The sequence below is a fragment of the Nomascus leucogenys genome, chromosome 2 (genome assembly GCF_006542625.1).
Source record: "Nomascus leucogenys isolate Asia chromosome 2, Asia_NLE_v1, whole genome shotgun sequence".
NCBI classification, from domain to species: domain Eukaryota; kingdom Metazoa; phylum Chordata; class Mammalia; order Primates; family Hylobatidae; genus Nomascus; species Nomascus leucogenys.
In genome coordinates this window covers 42827450-42844158 of record NC_044382.1, presented here as the reverse complement: position 1 = coordinate 42844158, position 16709 = coordinate 42827450, and the positions used below count along the sequence as shown (strand labels likewise).

Sequence of the window (16709 nt, the reverse complement as noted above, 5' to 3'; positions counted from 1 at the left end):
CCCATGTCTGCAGAGTCTTAAGCACAGCTCGAGTTCTGTTCTCTGCCACTTTGGGGATGTCCTGTGAAGCCCCTGCTACAGGGATTGGGCATGGCTGGGTGCTCTGTCTACTTAGGGCTTCCAGATTCCTGAGGAGAGAGAGTGTGTGTGTGTGTGTGTGTGTACGTGTGTGTGTGTGTGTGTGTACATGTGAGAGAAGAAGAGAGAGGGGGAGAGAGAGGGCAATTTAAAAAGCGTATGTAGGTGTTTGCCTAACCCAACAGCTTACCTATAGTATTTAGTGCATGTGTATCAGGGTCTGGGAGGAAAAGCACCATCAGGCATGACATGGGTCAGGGCAGGGCATGACTGGGACTTCCCTGTGTGGTCTCTGCCTGCACAGGTCCTTTGGGCTCTCGCGGGGCACGGGGCCTGGCTGGGCAGCACCACGAGCCATTCTCTGCCCCTCCTTGGTGGCCCTGCAGAGGGTGTGGGTCAGTCCCCTGCAATAACCCGGCCCCTGTGCAAAGGTGTTTTTCAGAGGCATCACTGTGAACGCGGTGCGGGGCTTCCCCATGAGCGCGGCCATGTTCCTTGGGTACGAGCTGTCGCTGCAGGCTATCCGCGGGGACCATGCAGTGACGAGCCCATGAGCGCCAGGTCAGTGTGCTTCCATCCCGGCCAGTTGTGCCTCCCAGGAACTTGAAACTCTTTTTTTTTTTTTTTTGTCATGAGAATGTTGTGGCCTTCTGAAATGTCCTGTTGTTTGTCACATATCTAATCTGTGGTAGGCTGGGGCTAGAGCTGCCACCCTTTTCGTCATCAAACAGCAGTTCAGAAATGCCCACCAGTGACTGGTGGTGTGCTGGGTCCCCAGGGACCAAGTCTGGTACAGAATACACCTGTTTCCAGGCAGCTTGCCTCTCCATTTTCCCATCCAGCAGCTTCAACAGCCCTTGCAGAGAAGTACTTTTACCTTCACTGTGCAGATGCAATGACCCAGGCTCACAAGTGAGGACTGCAACCAGGGTACCTGCAGGGGGCACCGTCTCCCCACCTCCCTACTGAACTGCACAGCCTGACTCTGAGAGCCACCCACAGGCTCCCAGAGCCCTAGAGGACAGGTCTCTGCCACCATTCTTTGCCTCCCATGCCCTGTTTTTCTTTCTCATTGCCAAAAGATCATTGTAGCCTGAGGACTCTTCTGAAGACAGAAATCTGACTCCCGTGCTCACATGCCCTCCTTGGCTCCCCATTGCCCTCTAGATAAAGCCTTCACCCTGCTTCCGCTGGCCTCACCCCTCACCACTGTTCTGAATGCCCCGCCCTCTCTCTCGCCCCTAGGTCTTTTCTCAGGCTGTCCCCTCTGCCTGACATCCTCTTCTCGCGCCTTTCCCACTTGTCCTTGGCTTCACCAGTTCTTTGCCATCCAGGCTGTAGAAGTCTCCTCCTCCAGGATGCTGGCTTGCTTTCTCAGCTGGGGTGAGTCGCGCCATCTGCAGACCATCCCCCACCCCCACCCCCACTGCATCCTAAATGCCAGGCACTGTGCAAGTGCTTGAAAAGCCTCATCTCATTTAGTCCCTCCAACATTCTTATCAGGCCAATTCTATTATTACTCCCTCTTACAGTTGGGAAAATTGAGTTCCAGAGAGTTTGCCGTTGGCCCAAGCATCCACCCTCACTCCCCAGGCGGGGCTGCTGCGCTGTCCCTACCTTTGCACTAATGGCGCCTGACACAGAGCCTGGCACACAAAGGACCACTCAGCAGTGTCATTGGATGGGTGGATGGCCAGCCCCCATATCCCCTCAGGCCTCCTCTTCCTCCCTGTCCTTTTTCTTCCTCATTGTCTGGCCCCATACCGGCTACCTGCAAAGCTCAGAAGACAAAGTGAGTGTGGACTGAACTTTCTAGTCAACCAAGAAGCCATTCGACATCAGTCTTGGTTAGCACAAATTCTCCTGGGAAGGATGATATTTGTCTATAAAACCTCATTGCTGCCTCCCCTGTGAGCTGGCAGGGGCATTCTCGGGACAGCAGAGCCCTGCCGGGGTGCATGGGTGGTGCCAGAACCTGGACAAAGGCAGGGGGCCTGACCAATCAGGCTAACTGTAGTTAGCCCAGGACAAGCCCCAGAAGCTGGCTTCAAATAAAATGCTCTCTACTTTTTGCTAAAGTGGCAACATTCACAGCTTTTCTGGCCATTTGCCCTTTCTTATAAAAGGAAAAGGGTAGCAACACAGTTTGCATAATTAAACATCTTGAGTGAAGAGTTACTGCATTTGGGTGGCATCCAGGACAGGGAAGGAATTCGTCTTATTCTTAAAGCTGTGCTTAGATATTGGCCATTTCCCCCTTTTAACAGAGAAAAGTAATTTCTTAAAAATCCTATAATAAAAGCCAGGCATTTTTATTGTAGACAAAAATAGAAAATTTATATAAATAGAAAGAACAAAATAATAAGACCTGTCATCACAAGACCTTGTTGTTATTCTTCCAAGTATGTCTTATGTGTATTTTCAAATTGGGATCCTATTCTACACAGTGTTTTACAGCCCTCTTTTCCCATTTAGTAGTTTGGGACCATTTTCCTATGTCATGAAATCTTCAGCTACAAGACGGTTTTAATGCCAAGACCTCCCAGATCCCAGAGTGGCTGGATGCCTGCCCAACCTGTCATACCTGCCACTGTGACCATCCTGGTGATTGACTGCTTCAGGACAAAGGAGGAACTTTCTAGCAACCCAATCACGATTGTCCTGCATTTAGCCTTTCACAAGCAGTGACCAACCCAATTGGAAGCTTTTCTTTCTGAAAGCGCTCTTTCTTGCAAGGGGCATGGACGTCTGTCTCCCTTAGGAGGGAGGAGTGCTAAGGCAGGGAGGAGGCTGTTACCTCCTGGTGGGAGAGGGAGGTCCCCAGCCACCGGTCTGCAGATTCATCTTAAACAAGTCTTGCCCATGGCATTCAACTTCCTGCTGTAACCCCAAAACACCAAGGCCTTTTAACAAGACTGGATTTTAATTTACAAAGTAGCTCTGAGATTTGGAGAAGGCCGTGCTCAGGCAGCAGTCACACCCACTCTTTGAATGCCTCCCTCATTGTCTAGACCCAGGACAGAGTGAGATGACATACATTAGAGATCCAGGGAGCCAAGCCGTCCCTAAGAAGTGGCGGGATGGGGACCATCTTGAGAGTTCCTGGGTACAGATGACAGGGATGACTGGAGAATTGTTTCTAAGAGCCTGCAGGGGATAGATCACCCAGCTCCCAGCAGCTGCCAGGTGCCTTCCAACAACCAGGCATGGAGATCTCCCCCAGCTTTTCCAAGTCCCATGCAGGAAGATCAGTGACCTTTGGTAGTGGAAGTGGCGTCCCACTCACTCACCAGTGGCTGGCTCTCAGACTTGTCTGTGGCTCATGAATCCAACTCTGCCATCCCTACCTGTTCAAGACCAGCCCCCAGAGCTTCCTGGAATAGTGCTGGTCTGCCCTCTGTCCTGACATGCATGCTCCAGGTCTCATTAGCCTACCTTCAGTTTCAGGAAAACTGATTTCCAAGGAAAGAAGACATAGTGCTCTTATGATACCTTTTTTGAACATTTACAAATAGCCCCGGCAACCCTGAGAGCGTCTGCCACTCTGTACTTTGCCTCTTGGTGCTTCACAAACCCAGTCTCCAAATGGGTTGTTTGACCCCAAGATCCAAGATTTCAAGACTCCCGTTAGATGATGTTCTTGTCTTTCCTCCTTCTTCCCAGGGTCTCATCCCATTAACAGGTCAATGCTAAAAGTGTCTGCAGAACTCATGGTGTGAATTTACTGAAGAGAAAGAAAGACTCTCCGCCAGGTGGGCTTTCAGCCAAACAGGCTGTCCTTGGAACCCCTTCCTTCCTTCACAATTACAAGCATACTGATCCCCACCCCGGCTGGGGCAGCAGAGCTTCTGCCTTGGAGGGATTCAACTGACCACTGGTCAACTGATCACCAACTATTTCAGCTTTGGACCTGCACCTGGTAACAAACAAACGAACAGAACAAAACAAAACTGGAGTAAAATAGACCCTCCCCCCATGGCTATTGTAAACTCACTGTGAATTCATGGAAGAGCTAGAGTTGGCTCTAAGTTTCAAAATAAAAGCATTAAAAACCTCTTCACATTGTTTCTCTGTCAGATGCCTCTGCCTGGCTTCCAAGAGGCACCTGGCCACTGTCATTCCTCTCTCTCTGTTCAGGCCTCTGTGGGTGTTGCAGGCCCAGAGGGAAATCCCCTCCACACAGGTGAGGCAAGAAACTGAGCGGGGCAGCCTGGCTTCCTTTTTCCCAGATGCCTAAGGTCGGCAGCAGTGGGTGTAGTGGTTGAAAAGGGTGATGAGGGACAGAAACCTTCTAGGGGTTCTCCCACCCTGAGCAGTGGCACACGTTGGTGACTTGCTTCAGAGAGGTTGGCCCTGGGCTTGGTTGTGATGGGCACTCTCTGGGCCTTATTTTTACATGGAGAACAAAACAAAACAAAATACTTGATCCACAGTCTGGTTTCCAGAGTGACTTCATTGTTCTAAATTTTATTCCTTGCTAGAGCTGCGTGGGGAGGCCATTGCTATTTTGCTGTTATGTGGCGTGTGTCCCTGCAGCCTCTCCCAATTCTGTGCCCACAACAAGCATTCCTGGTCAATCATAGAGCCCTTTCTTGATGAGCTGAGTGGCGCCTCAGAGTCTTTCTCAGCACAGTGCCGTGGCAGCCACCACCAGCCGCGCAGAACTGTCATACAAAATGAATCTATTTGCCATCCCTGGCTTAAATCCCAGTGAAGGAAATGTCCTCAAATTTGTTCTTTTTTCTTTCTCTTGGAAAGGTCTTCCTTGGTTTCTCCACTACGCTGTTCCCCCACCACCCCCTGCCTTTGAATGATTTGGGCCATGTCTCTGAAAAATCTCTGCTTTAATAGACCCAACACCAAAGCAATGCTATGGTGCAAAAGAGTTGAAAGTGTTCCATCTCTTCGGTGTGAAACCTGTTACTGGAGCGGAGGGTTCCATGCTTGAAATAAAACCCTCAGCATGCCCTCCTCAATCTTTCTCCTTCACAGCCCCTGGGACTGCAGGGTCCCCTGGGTATCTCTGCAGGTTACCGTTCAAGCTGCCCACCCTCCAGCAGTGGGACGTTCATTCATTTGTTCAGTCATCAAACATTTGTTGAGCAGATGCTGACCTAGGTGGTGAGGACAGCCATGAGGGACTCCAGTGGCATGTCATTCTGGTGCATTGGAGAGGCTCTATTGATGGGAGAGACCAGCCTGCCTGTCTGCCCAAGTATCACTGGGCCTGGGTGGGCACAGAGGATGCGGGTGAAGAGATGCTTCTGGCACCTGGTTCATCCCTGGGCAGACCTGAAGTCTCTGCTCTAACACATCCTAGAATGTGTTTCTTAAGTCTGTCTCAACTGGACCATTTCCTGGTGCAAGGCGTGCTTGCACAGTTTGTTTAGAAGTGGTGCTGTGTCCACAAGGCCAACTGGGGTCTTCTACTGGGTGCTCCTGATGACGCTGAGATGCAACAACCACCTTCTTCAGGTGTCTGAGCCTTTCCTAGTTTCTATTAATCATCATGGCACCTCTTGATGGTAGAAGGAGGCAAGCAGAGAGAAGCATTGTTCATCCAGTTTACAGATGAAGAAACTGAGGCTTCAACATACCTGAGCCCCAGCTCAGGATTTTACCACCAATCCCATTTGATAATCTTCCTGAGGCTACACTTCCCTGCTGTCCAGCCCAGGGAACATCGCCAGCAGCCATGATGATGGCTATTTTATGGTGTAAAAAAAGAAAAAGTGTTGGGACACATAAGTATGGAGTCTGAAACTGCTATTGAAGGCCTCCCATCAACCACATCAGAACTGCCCTTCTGGACCCACCTCCCATTGCTCTGGTCCAGGTTCCCTGTGCTCTCGTCATTTCCCCCGTCTCATCCAGTGCCAGGCATATAATGGTCGTTTAATTGTTGCCAAAAGAGTTCCCAAGTGATCCAACAAGGCTGCTGGGCCAGCTGCTGTCTGCCCAGCACCCTCCAGGCTTCCCTGCCTCTATGCTTTTCTTTAACCTATAGGACACTCTTACCCCCAGCATCACCAGGAACAGGAATTCTTCCTGTTTTCGACCCAGCTCAGATGCTTTAAGCCCTTAGATGTTAGGGCTTCCTTGATTCTCTCTCTCTTTCCCCCAGCAGCATCCATGGCCCTTCCACCGACATGACCCCTCTGGCACTGTGTCCCTCCCTGTGCTACAGTCATGTCTGTGCACCCTCTCTTTCTCACTGGCCTGTGCCCCTCTTCAGAGCCAGGGCTGAGTCTTCCCAATCCTTAGATTCAGCATAGCAGCAAGAATGAACAGGGTTTAGAATAAAGGAAGCATAAATTAATGGGCATAAATGCAAGCATGACCATGTTAATTGAGAATTGTTTGTAATAATGAAAATTCAGAAACTTTCTAAATGCCTATCAATAGAAGAGGGGGTTGAACAAACAGCCACTAAAAAGAATGAGATAGATCTCACATATATTGTCATGGAAATATGTCAGCGACATTGTAAGTGAAGAAATGGAGGAGCAGAATAACATATATGATGTTATTCATTTTCATTTTAAAATATATATCATATATTGGTAATTATATGGGCATTAAAAAACCCTTGAAGGATGCACACCAAATTTAATAGTGGCTATTTCTGGGATGTGGGATTGGGAGAAGGCTTTCAGTTGCGACTTTGATGTTGGTGATTTCTTTGTACATCACTATAATGATAGTGATTTGATGATGTTGTTTATTGTAATGTTTTAATTTTTTTACAGCAAGCATATATTGTTTTTATAGTTTCTTAAAATAAAAGCACACCTTATTGCAGAGCTAGAGCTCCCTGCTGGACACTTGTTTTCCAGGCTGCGAGCTGGCTCTGCCTCGCTGCCCAGCCTCAGCCTGGCTCGGAGTAACAGCCCCTGCCACACCCCCTCCCCCTGCCCTCCTCCATGCTGGGCAGACACTGCCTCAGCACATCTTCTGCACCTTCACTCCCACCCAGGAGCACCTGGGCTGCAATGAATGAAATTCGGCTTTATTGAAGAAACTTGGCTCCAACCCAAACAAATCTCATGTGGTAGCCAGATCTGGGAGGGGTCAGCCAGCAACAGATCTGCTGCCTCTTAGATTTTTCTGGAGAGGGCAATCTTGTGGAATAGTTGGGGCCAACAGCTTGGGAGTCTTCCTCCATCAACACATTATGGTTCTATTTAACCAAATATATATATATATTATATATATATAATATATAATATATATAATATATATAGTTGTGTGTGTATGTGAGAGAGAGAGTGTGTGTGTGTGAGAGTGTGTGTGTGTGTGTGTGTGTAGTCTGACTGTGGCTATAACTATAACTGACTGCTGTTATAGGCATTGGGTGACAATGGCAGGGACCCTGCCCTCAGGGAGCTTAGTATCAGGCATTAATTTCTGTTGTCATGGTCAGGAAAGTCTTTAAACAAATGGAATCCTATTTTTAAGAAGGATGAAAACAAAACAGAATTCCAAGCCAAGAACCAGTTTTGGTGTCTGTGTCTTGGAGTTTGGGGGCTTCAGAGTTGGCCAATTTGCCTTACCAGGAATGATGAAAAGAAGAACAAAAACCATTACCATACAGCAGCAGTTCTCAACAGCAGCCCCTTTCACTCCTGAAAATTATTAAGGACCTCAAAGAACACCTGCATATATATATATATATATATATATATATATATATATATATATTTACCAACAATTACTGGAAGTTCAAACAGAACTTCAAAAATATTTATCCACTTAGGTATAATAATAAACCCATGACATTTTAACATAAATAACATGCTATGAAAATAACGATTTTTTCTAAGCCAATGTAATTAACAAGAAGACTTGCATTTTCCGTTTTTGCGGCTAAGTCTGGCTTAAACAGAGGGCAATTGTGTTCCCCTGTCTGCTTTTGCTTTTAGTCTGTGGGTTATCACTTGCAATATAGCCTTTGGGAAACTCCACTGTACGCTTGTGAGAACATAAGATTGAAAAGAGCGGATAGCATCTTCGTGTTCTGTGAAAGTGGTTTTGACCTCGTGGGTCCTCTTTGAGAACTGTTGCCCTACAGGGGAAAAAATACATATGTGTGTGTGTATGTGTATATATATATATGTATATGTACATATCCCTCACCCAAAGGCTGATACCCTGCAGAACAGCCACTTGGTGGCAGCAGAGGTCAACTAAACTCTCGGCAGGAGCCCGCGTCTGGGAGTGCACGACCTTGGCCCTGTGGTGAGAGCACCTGGGCCCCGTGACACTTCTTTTCCTGTTTCCTGGGTCTCACTATCTCCCTTGGCGTTGCCCTTTTCCTTCTCTGTGGTGGAAAGAACTTCACACTAGGGAGACCTTCCCCTTGGGTTCCAGTTTCTCGTAGGCCATCAGCTACCTGTGCTCTTGCAGGCATCAGTGCCCCCTGAGCCATCTGTAAAATGGCCACACTGGTCTCCCTTACCTACTTTGCACAGCTTCCATAAGGATCAAGTGAAAAAGTGTTTTTGTAAACTGTAAAGTGCAAAACATAGGGGTTGGAGGAAGGGGTGGCCTGGTGTGATTTTTCTGGTTTCTGTTCTTTGCCTGCCTTCTTCTCTGAGTCTGGGTTGTTTGCTTTTTCCAGGAGGTGAACACAGAATGACTACAGTGTTCCCTGGGCGTCATCTCTGCATGTGAAGCCCTAAGAGCTGCAGATGTTTTGCCTTTGGACCTCCAAGTGGACATCAATTAGCAAGCGTGGGCTAGGATGGTGCAGATACTGACGTGGCCCTTCTGATGCCTGGGATGCCTCATGAATCACTGATTCAAGCCCCCCAAGGTTGTGATCCCCAATGCGCACTCTGCTAGGCTGGCATCAAAGAGCTTTCCAAGAAATGTTTGGTCCAGCAGAGAAGTCCAGACCATGAGCACCAGGGAGCCAGAAACCACCCAGAGAAACATTGCTTCGCTCCTGTCTGAGGATGGGGAGGGGCCAGTGAGCTCTGGGCTCAGCCACTCCCTCCAGTCTCAAGTACCACGTCCCCGTGCCTCCGGTCTCCTCTCAGCATAGACCAGGTTTTTCCCTGCTCCTGCACCCGTGGATCCTGAGGACAGCGGTAGCGACTTCCTCACCGCACGCTGAGTTCAGCGCGTGCTCCTCACTGTGCACTTGTTAGTGTCTGTTGAGTGATTAAATCACATCCTCAGGTCTGCAGCAAATAAATGAAGGTTTCTTTATTTTTTATTAACTAAATTGAGATTTTTTTTCAAGCTGATGACAGAAAAAAATAATTTTGCCTTTTCAGGGTAAAACTTCGAAATTCTAAGTTAAATGCCCAGTTCAAGATTTTTTCCTTCTCCACCTTCCCCTGGGGTTGACTTTAGATCTGGGAAGTTTGGGATTTAGGGAGAGGTTTCAGGGACCTGGGAGGTGCTCTGTCCTACCCTGATGTTCTTCCTGGCTAGTCCTGAGCATGGCTTTCCCTCCAGGGTGGCTTCTGTAGAAGCATCTTCAGTCCCATTTGGTCCCTGTCCCGTCGTCCGAGCCTGCCATATATGCCCATCCCAAGGCCTCTCCGGCCTTACCATCCTCTAAGACACATCAGTGCCCGTCTCTGCCCTGTGTGAAAATCTTTGGTTTCTCCGTTGAAACTATTCAGGGGGCTGCATCAAGCCCCGCTTCCTAGGGCCAGTGGGTGGTCCTCCCTATACCACACCTTGGGTTACGTGGCGAGAGGCATTCTCTTTTCATGTCATCTCCCAGGGCATTCAGGGGATATGGCTCATGTGCCCTTCACTCTTGGTTTTCTACCCTCCCCAGGAGTTCTGCCCTTTACCTTGAGGCTCTGCTGGGGGCCAGGCAGAGAGCCCTTCTCCAGGGAACTCAACAGTGTCTGCCATCATCCTCTCCTCTCGGACTTCTCTTCCATAGTCCAAGGAGTTACTTTCTATCCCAGGGCTAGGAAAGTTACCACTGGAAACTCTAAAGCCAAGAATTCACTTCTGTATCAATAACCTCTATACCAATAAGTGCAGAAAATACATCAGACATAGTCCAATCTCATTCATGATAAAAGTGCTCAACAGACTGAGAATAAAAGGGAATTTTCCCAGCCTGATACTAAGCTTTTATGAAAAGTCCACAGCTCACATCATATTAATATTTAATCGTGAATGACTGGATCCTTTCCCACTAAAATCAGGAACAAAACAAGAATATGTACTCTCACCACTTCTATTCAACATTGTATTGGAAGTTCTAGCCAGAAATTAGCCAAGGAAGTGAAAGAAAAGGCATCCAAATTGGAAAAAGAGAAGTAAATTACCTCTATTTACAGACAATACGATACGGTATAAGAAGTGATGGTTGCGCAACCTGCCAATGTACTAAAATCGATTGAATTATACGCTTCAAATGGATGAATTGTATTGCATATGGTATCTGAAGCGTATCTCAATGAAGCCATCTGTTTTTTGTTGTTGTTGTTGCTGCTGTTGTTGTTGTTTGTTTGTTTTAAGACAGGATCTTGCTCTGTCGCCCAGGCTGGAGTGTAGCGGTGCAATCATGGCTTACTGCACCCTCGACCTCCTAGGCTCAAGCGATCCTCCCATCTCAGACTCTGAGTAGCTGGGACTACAGTTACATGTCACCATACCCAGCTAAGTTTTGTATTTTCCATAGAGACTGGGTTTCACCATATTGACCAAGCTGATCTCAAATTCCTGGGCTCAAGTGATCTGCCTGTGTCAGCCTCCCAAAGTGCTGGGATTTTAGGCATGAACCACTGTGCCTGGCTAAAGCCATCTTTTTAAAGTGATAAAAATAAAGAATGAAGCCCTTTGGGTCCTCTTTGAGTTTCTGCTGAGGCCTCCCTTTGCAGAGAAAGGAAGGTCTTGGTCTGGGGTCAATGAATCAGGGTGACAGTGTGACAATGGGAGGAGAGGAATTGTGAGGTTTAAACATCACAGCATCTTCCTGCTTCAAACTGGATGGACGTACAGAGGGAGGGATGGATGGATAGATGGGCAAGCCAGCTTTATGGCTGGCCACATCTTGGCTTGGCTTTGGCCTGCAGTGTGTGCTTTGATCTGGAATCTACTGGAAACAACTCTGCCTGGGGCCTGGCAACCTGGAGAGGGTAGCAACTTCACCGCTTGTGAGCAACGTGCTTCTGGCCAAGTTATGCAACCTTATTGGGCCTACTTATCTCATTTGTGCAATGGGAAAAATTACATACAACAATTATATAAATATCTCATGGGGTTGTTGTGAGGATCCAACCAGATATTCTACAAAATAGGCTTAGAGGAGTGCCTGGTACAGAGTAAACGATGAATATTAGTTCTCCTTTTTCCAGGGTGGCTTCTTGATGAATCTCAACTCTCCTGGCACCGAGAAGATGATAATTATAGCACACTTCACTGTAAGTGAACCCTCCTTGGAGCTTGCCTGCAGGAATGAACACTGCAGGTTATGTGACTTTTGCAGAAGAGCTGAGGGAAAGCACCAAGCTATGCTGGTGATTAATCTGCATCAGTGAGTGGAAGCTCGTCTCTGCCCATATCCTCTGGCAACATGTTGCATTTCCGAGTTGTATTCTGAAACCATCACCAACCATCAGCATCTGTCCCTGCTGTGATCCTGCTTGGGCTGGTGTCTCCCCATGCTGCGGGTGGTAAACCACATAATGTCACATGATTCACTATGTCTGGCACCAGTCATTCAGAAAACCCACATAGAGGAGAGGAGAAGAGAAGGCCCTTCAGCTGTGATCTGGAACTCCATACAGCTGGCTGTCCAGGAAGCTACAGAAACCTCTATTCCTCCTGGAGACGCCCAGCCCAGCCCCAGATAAAATGTCTTGGGAAGAGTGCCCCCAGCCCCCACCTCCCTTGTTAAGTAGGCCATGAGCTAGAGAAAGGCTGTTTTGTTAATGCAGCTTACTAATTTCTTATCATTATTCTGAAATCCAAACAGCTGCGAAAACTCAAGATTTGTTAGGACTCATTTGGCTGCAAAACTTGACCATTTCAGTGACTGCTGCAGGATTGATATGTTTAATTATGGAAACTTGCCCCAGGCCCTGCTGTGGGTGTTATGTAATATATGGCACATGGATTGTTTTAACTTTCTAAAAGGCTAAAAAGCTTGAATTCTGAAACCTATCTGACTCCCTAGGTTTCTGGATATGAGAGTGTGGACTGGAATTATGATGGGTCTATTTTACCCTCAGGCTATGGTTGGAAGAAGCACAATGTACACCCTTGGTATAAAGAGAATAAGAAAGGGGCAGAACGCAAACAGCAAAGGGTTTGGAAGCAGAGAGCACTAGGGGTGAATCCTTCATCTAAATCTCACCACCTGTGGGATCTTGGGAATGCCATGCAGACTTTCTAAGCTTTGGTTTCAGCATATATAAAACAGAAATGCGTAATAATAATATCTACTTCCTACCATAACTAGTGGGTTAAGCACTTAATTATTAAGCATTTATTCTGCATGCCCACATTCTTGAGCAGTCTCCCACTTCCAAGCTGCTGCCTCCGCCTCTTTCAGGCACATGGCCAGTTTCTCAGGACCCTAGCCCCCTTAGAAGTGTCAGACATGCCTTCAGCCTCCCCTAGCGGCAACCCTCAGATGGTCCCCATAGACATTCTTTGTAACTGCTCCCTGCAGGCCCCCTGCAGCTCCAGCCACAGCCTATGAGCCTGAGGGTCTGTATTCAGCATCAGGAGTCTTATCACTACAGGAGCGTCTGATCTATTCTCCCCCTTAACAACACTTGTAGCTTTCTTTGTTCTGAGCAGCAAAAAATGAATAATTGCCTAGAGACAAGCTCATGTTGTTTTTCTCCCATATGTATTTATTTCAAAATAAAGACATACAATTTTAAACAAATAATCACAACTGATATTGATTTAGAGTAGGTTACTTGATTTTTAAATTGTAGCAACTTAAAGAGAAAACTTTTTAAATTTAATAAATAGGATAAATAATATTTCATCTTCATATTTTGCCTCCCATTCCTCTCATCTTTTCTTTCTGGAAAATTTCCAGAAGATTCTTCAGAAATGTCAGTGTGTTGCCTGCCGTGGTTTGGTTGCATGGCTGTTCACAGGAAAAATACTGTGGGGATAAAAGTTGATAAGGACAGAGTGACTCAAATGATGTAGAGCCAAGCAGCCCCAGGAGCCAGCCTGCCAAGAGCCAGAGTCGGTGGTGAGGATTGTGGGGATGGGAAGGGAAGCAGCTTGAGACACAGAGCAAATAGGTGGGCAGGTCCAGGCTAGCTCATGTGGTGTAAAGACAGCATAGGTGGTTGACCTCAAATTGGATTTCAGGGGTCTTTACACACACCACACACACACACACACACACACACACACACACTCTCCTATTAAGTGGCCCTAAATCTCTGCATTAGAGAAAGCCTTTTCTGGGGACTCTTTGAGGCCTAAAATTGTGTCATTATCCTTTTAGGTTGTCTTTCCAAGGTCATTTGACAGTACAATGGCTAAGAGTGGGGCTCTGAGGTCACATAGACCTGAGTTCAAATCTCAGCTCTGCCACTTATTAAATATGTAGCCTTAGGCAAATTAGTTAACCTCACTGAGAGTAATAAATTGAATAATTGTCCCTAAGGTATGTATTTATTCAGTGAGACAGCATATATTAAGCACTTAGAACTAGATGCCATTGATGGTAGAAACACATACAGCTAAACAGCTGAGCTCAGGGCTTTCAGCCTTCTAGGATCTTGTGTGGAGATGCTAATACCCAAAAAAGAGGGAGGTCACCTCTATCCAAATTGCCATCCCACTCTGCTGTCAGGGACTAGGGTATATGCTGAAGAAAAGAATGTGTGGACGGGCATTCAGGATGAGTGGCAAGCTTCCACCTTGACCTGGGTGCGTTGCCCTTTAAATACCTCCTTAGTGCAGGCCAGGTGTGGTGGCTCACACCTGTCATCCCAGCACTTTGGGAGGTCAAGGCAGGCAAATCACTTGAGTTCAGGAGTTCGAGATCAGCCTGGCCAACATGGTGAAACCCTGTCTCTACTAAAAATACAAAAATTAGCCAGGCGTGGTGGCACGCACCTGTAATCCCAGCTACTTGGGAGGCTGAGGCAGGAGAATCACTTGAACCCGAGAGGCAGAGGCTGCAGTGAGCTCAGATGGCACCACTGCACTCCAGCCTTGGCAACAGAGCAAGACTCTGTCTCCAAAACAAAACAAAACAAAACCTCCTTAATCAACAGGAAAAAAAAAATCCCTGTTAACAACATCCATTCAGTTAGTACATTGAATCTCTGGGATAATTTAGGGTTATGTGAGTTACATCCCTGATTCTCTAGATTGTAGCTTCTCATTACACTCAGAAAGGATTCTTTAATTATTCCATAGTAGAGAGAAGTAAATGGCCTTGTCGGGAACAATGATCCATCTCACTTTAATTCTATTGTTTCAATGGATCTCGCTTTAATTATATTACTTCTGATTAAATTTCTTAGATGTCTTTTATCAACCTTGAACTATCAATTCCAACTTTATCATCCTTTTGAGTTCAAACAAGGTTGGCATCACCATTCACATAGAAATCACCAACGGGAACATATCACATATGAAAACAAACTTACTGGACACTTGTTGTTCTTTAGGACTTCAACCGATTTTTTCACCCGATTGAAAATCAGTGGGTATCTTGTTTGCACGGTGGTATTGGTCATCTGAGACAGTCCCTCACTGAAGCATGGTCTGGTGCAGTTGTCCTGATAAATAGTAAGGATTTATTCAAGAAATATTCTGAGGACAGCTTTGGAAATATATCACAAAGAGCAATATAATAGAGATGATTTTTATTTAATTACCGTTACTCAAACTTGCATTATTTTTAGATAGGTCCCTTGCCAATGTAGGAAGTGATCTCCCATATTTAAAGGGGATGCCATTTTTCCACAGTGACATCTCCTGGAGGAGACTTCCTGTATGTTACATCCAGGAAACATGAGGGCTGTGGGCCCTGAAATAGTCAGCTCTGAATATTCTTTTCAACGGGTGCTTCCCAGCTTCAAGGATTGTAAGTCTGAAAGTGCAGAGTGAGGAAAAGCCTTTTCACACCAGTTAATGGGATGTGACAATTGAATGCAGCTGGTATTTCAGCAGCAGCTAAAAACACGGACTGTACACCGAGGGACAGGGGCTGTGCTGTCTGCCTGGTTCCTGCCCAGAAGGCGCTCTATCCTCTTCTCACCTAATGGATGGACTGCGATGGGTGCGATGTCTTACCCTAGCCCGGGCAAGAAGCTCAGATTCTCCCAGGCCTTGCATGAGAAAGAATAATGCACTGCACCTTTAGTGCCTCCTCCTCACCCTACCCAGGAGTTTGAATTAGGAATCAGAACTTTCCTGCCACCCATCCTTCCTGCCAGAGTGGACAGTGGACCTCTGGAAGCCCTCCTTCCACTCACAACCTCAGATCCTCTATCTGCCCAGAGGGCAGCATTCAAACCAACAGTCACTCTAATCAGCTAGACAGACAACAGGGTGGTGGGGAGGAAGGGAGGAGGCAGGGAGGGGGAGGTATAGCGCATAGATCATTCATGACAGATGAAAGATAAGGACTTGTCATTTTATTTACATTGTTTCACAACTCTAGAGTTATCAGTAAATGAGTTAGAAAGCAATATGATATGAGCTATAGCAATTATTATATCCTTAGTTCCAGTTTTATTTAATTGTGCACATGGCCACCTATCTAAAAAGATATTCAGGATTCTTTTTTTAATGTTGAAAAGTGTTCAGACTTCTCAAGAGGCATAAAGTTAACTAAATACAAAGAAATGTTCATAATACAGGATTTCAAGATCATAGTTTTAAAAGGGAATAATTTGTAACAATGCGGTTTTAACAGGGAATACTAATCTGTAACAATTGAATTAAGCAACAATGTATAACATTAAATATTAAATAAAGCAACTTATTTTTACTTAAAAACAAACCAAAAAAATGCAAGGTCAAAATTATATTCTTTCACTATACTTACAGAAGGAATGGGCAGACAGAGACAACTGGTCACCTGCAAGGGAAATTTCAGAGTGAAGATTCCAGATGTGAAAATTAAAATTAATTTGGAAAGTTCTTAAAGAGCATTCACTCACATTAGCACTGCAGTGGCACTTCGAAGCTGGATCTTCCTAAAGTAGATAGAGAGATAAGGACCTTTAGTTAGCCCCGAGTTTTTTCATCCTCATACATATTTCACTTTGTCAGTGGCGGTCTTTCCCACGGGCGCCCCCTGCAGCCTACCTGTATCTTGTTGATGAGGAAGTTGATGTTCATGATCCCTGTCAAGGTTGGACAGCCCTGGCCTGCCACGGAGCACAGCAGCAGGGCAGAGGTAAGGACCACGGCCAGAAGCATCTTGACAGAGGACTGGAGCTCGCCTGCAGACACCTTCAGATCGAGTGGTATTTAAAGTTCCCTCTCAAACGTGGAAAACCCCTGACATCAAACTGATACCAAGAGCCCACTTTTTCTCTGTAAGTTGGGGCCACTTTATATTAACAAACAAAAAAATCAAACTGAGTCACTTGACAAGGATGATGTTGTGCCAGGAAATATCATTCCTCAGAAAAGATGATTTTCAAAAAGTTGAG

General features: G+C 46.3%; 2 protein-coding genes across 5 annotated transcripts in view; one reads left to right on the top strand and one right to left on the bottom strand.

Annotated features, from left to right (window-relative positions):
- The window catches only part of SLC25A48 (solute carrier family 25 member 48), a 53872-nt gene extending 44570 nt beyond the window's left edge, over positions 1-9302 (top strand). The window contains exons 7-8 of one of the 4 annotated variants that reach the window (XM_030822805.1): positions 510-639; positions 8699-9302. In XM_030822805.1, coding sequence (XP_030678665.1) covers positions 510-632 — 123 coding nt within the window. In that variant the 3' untranslated portion in view covers positions 633-639; positions 8699-9302. Of the gene's footprint in view, positions 1-509; positions 640-1323; positions 1462-2553; positions 2696-8698 lie in introns of those variants that run through there. The other 3 variants (XM_030822821.1, XM_030822814.1, XM_030822811.1) reach the window with 3 other exon arrangements.
- Positions 9303-12915: 3613 nt separating this feature from the next.
- IL9 (interleukin 9) lies at positions 12916-16490 on the bottom strand. Its single transcript, XM_003266410.2, has 5 exons — positions 16360-16490; positions 16212-16247; positions 16097-16129; positions 14691-14822; positions 12916-13180 (listed from the first exon to the last, which is right to left on the bottom strand). The coding sequence occupies exons 1-5, from the start codon at positions 16471-16473 to the stop codon at positions 13061-13063; spliced, it is 435 nt and encodes a 144-aa protein (XP_003266458.1). The 5' UTR covers positions 16474-16490; the 3' UTR covers positions 12916-13060.
- Between the last annotated feature and the right edge of the window lie 219 nt (positions 16491-16709).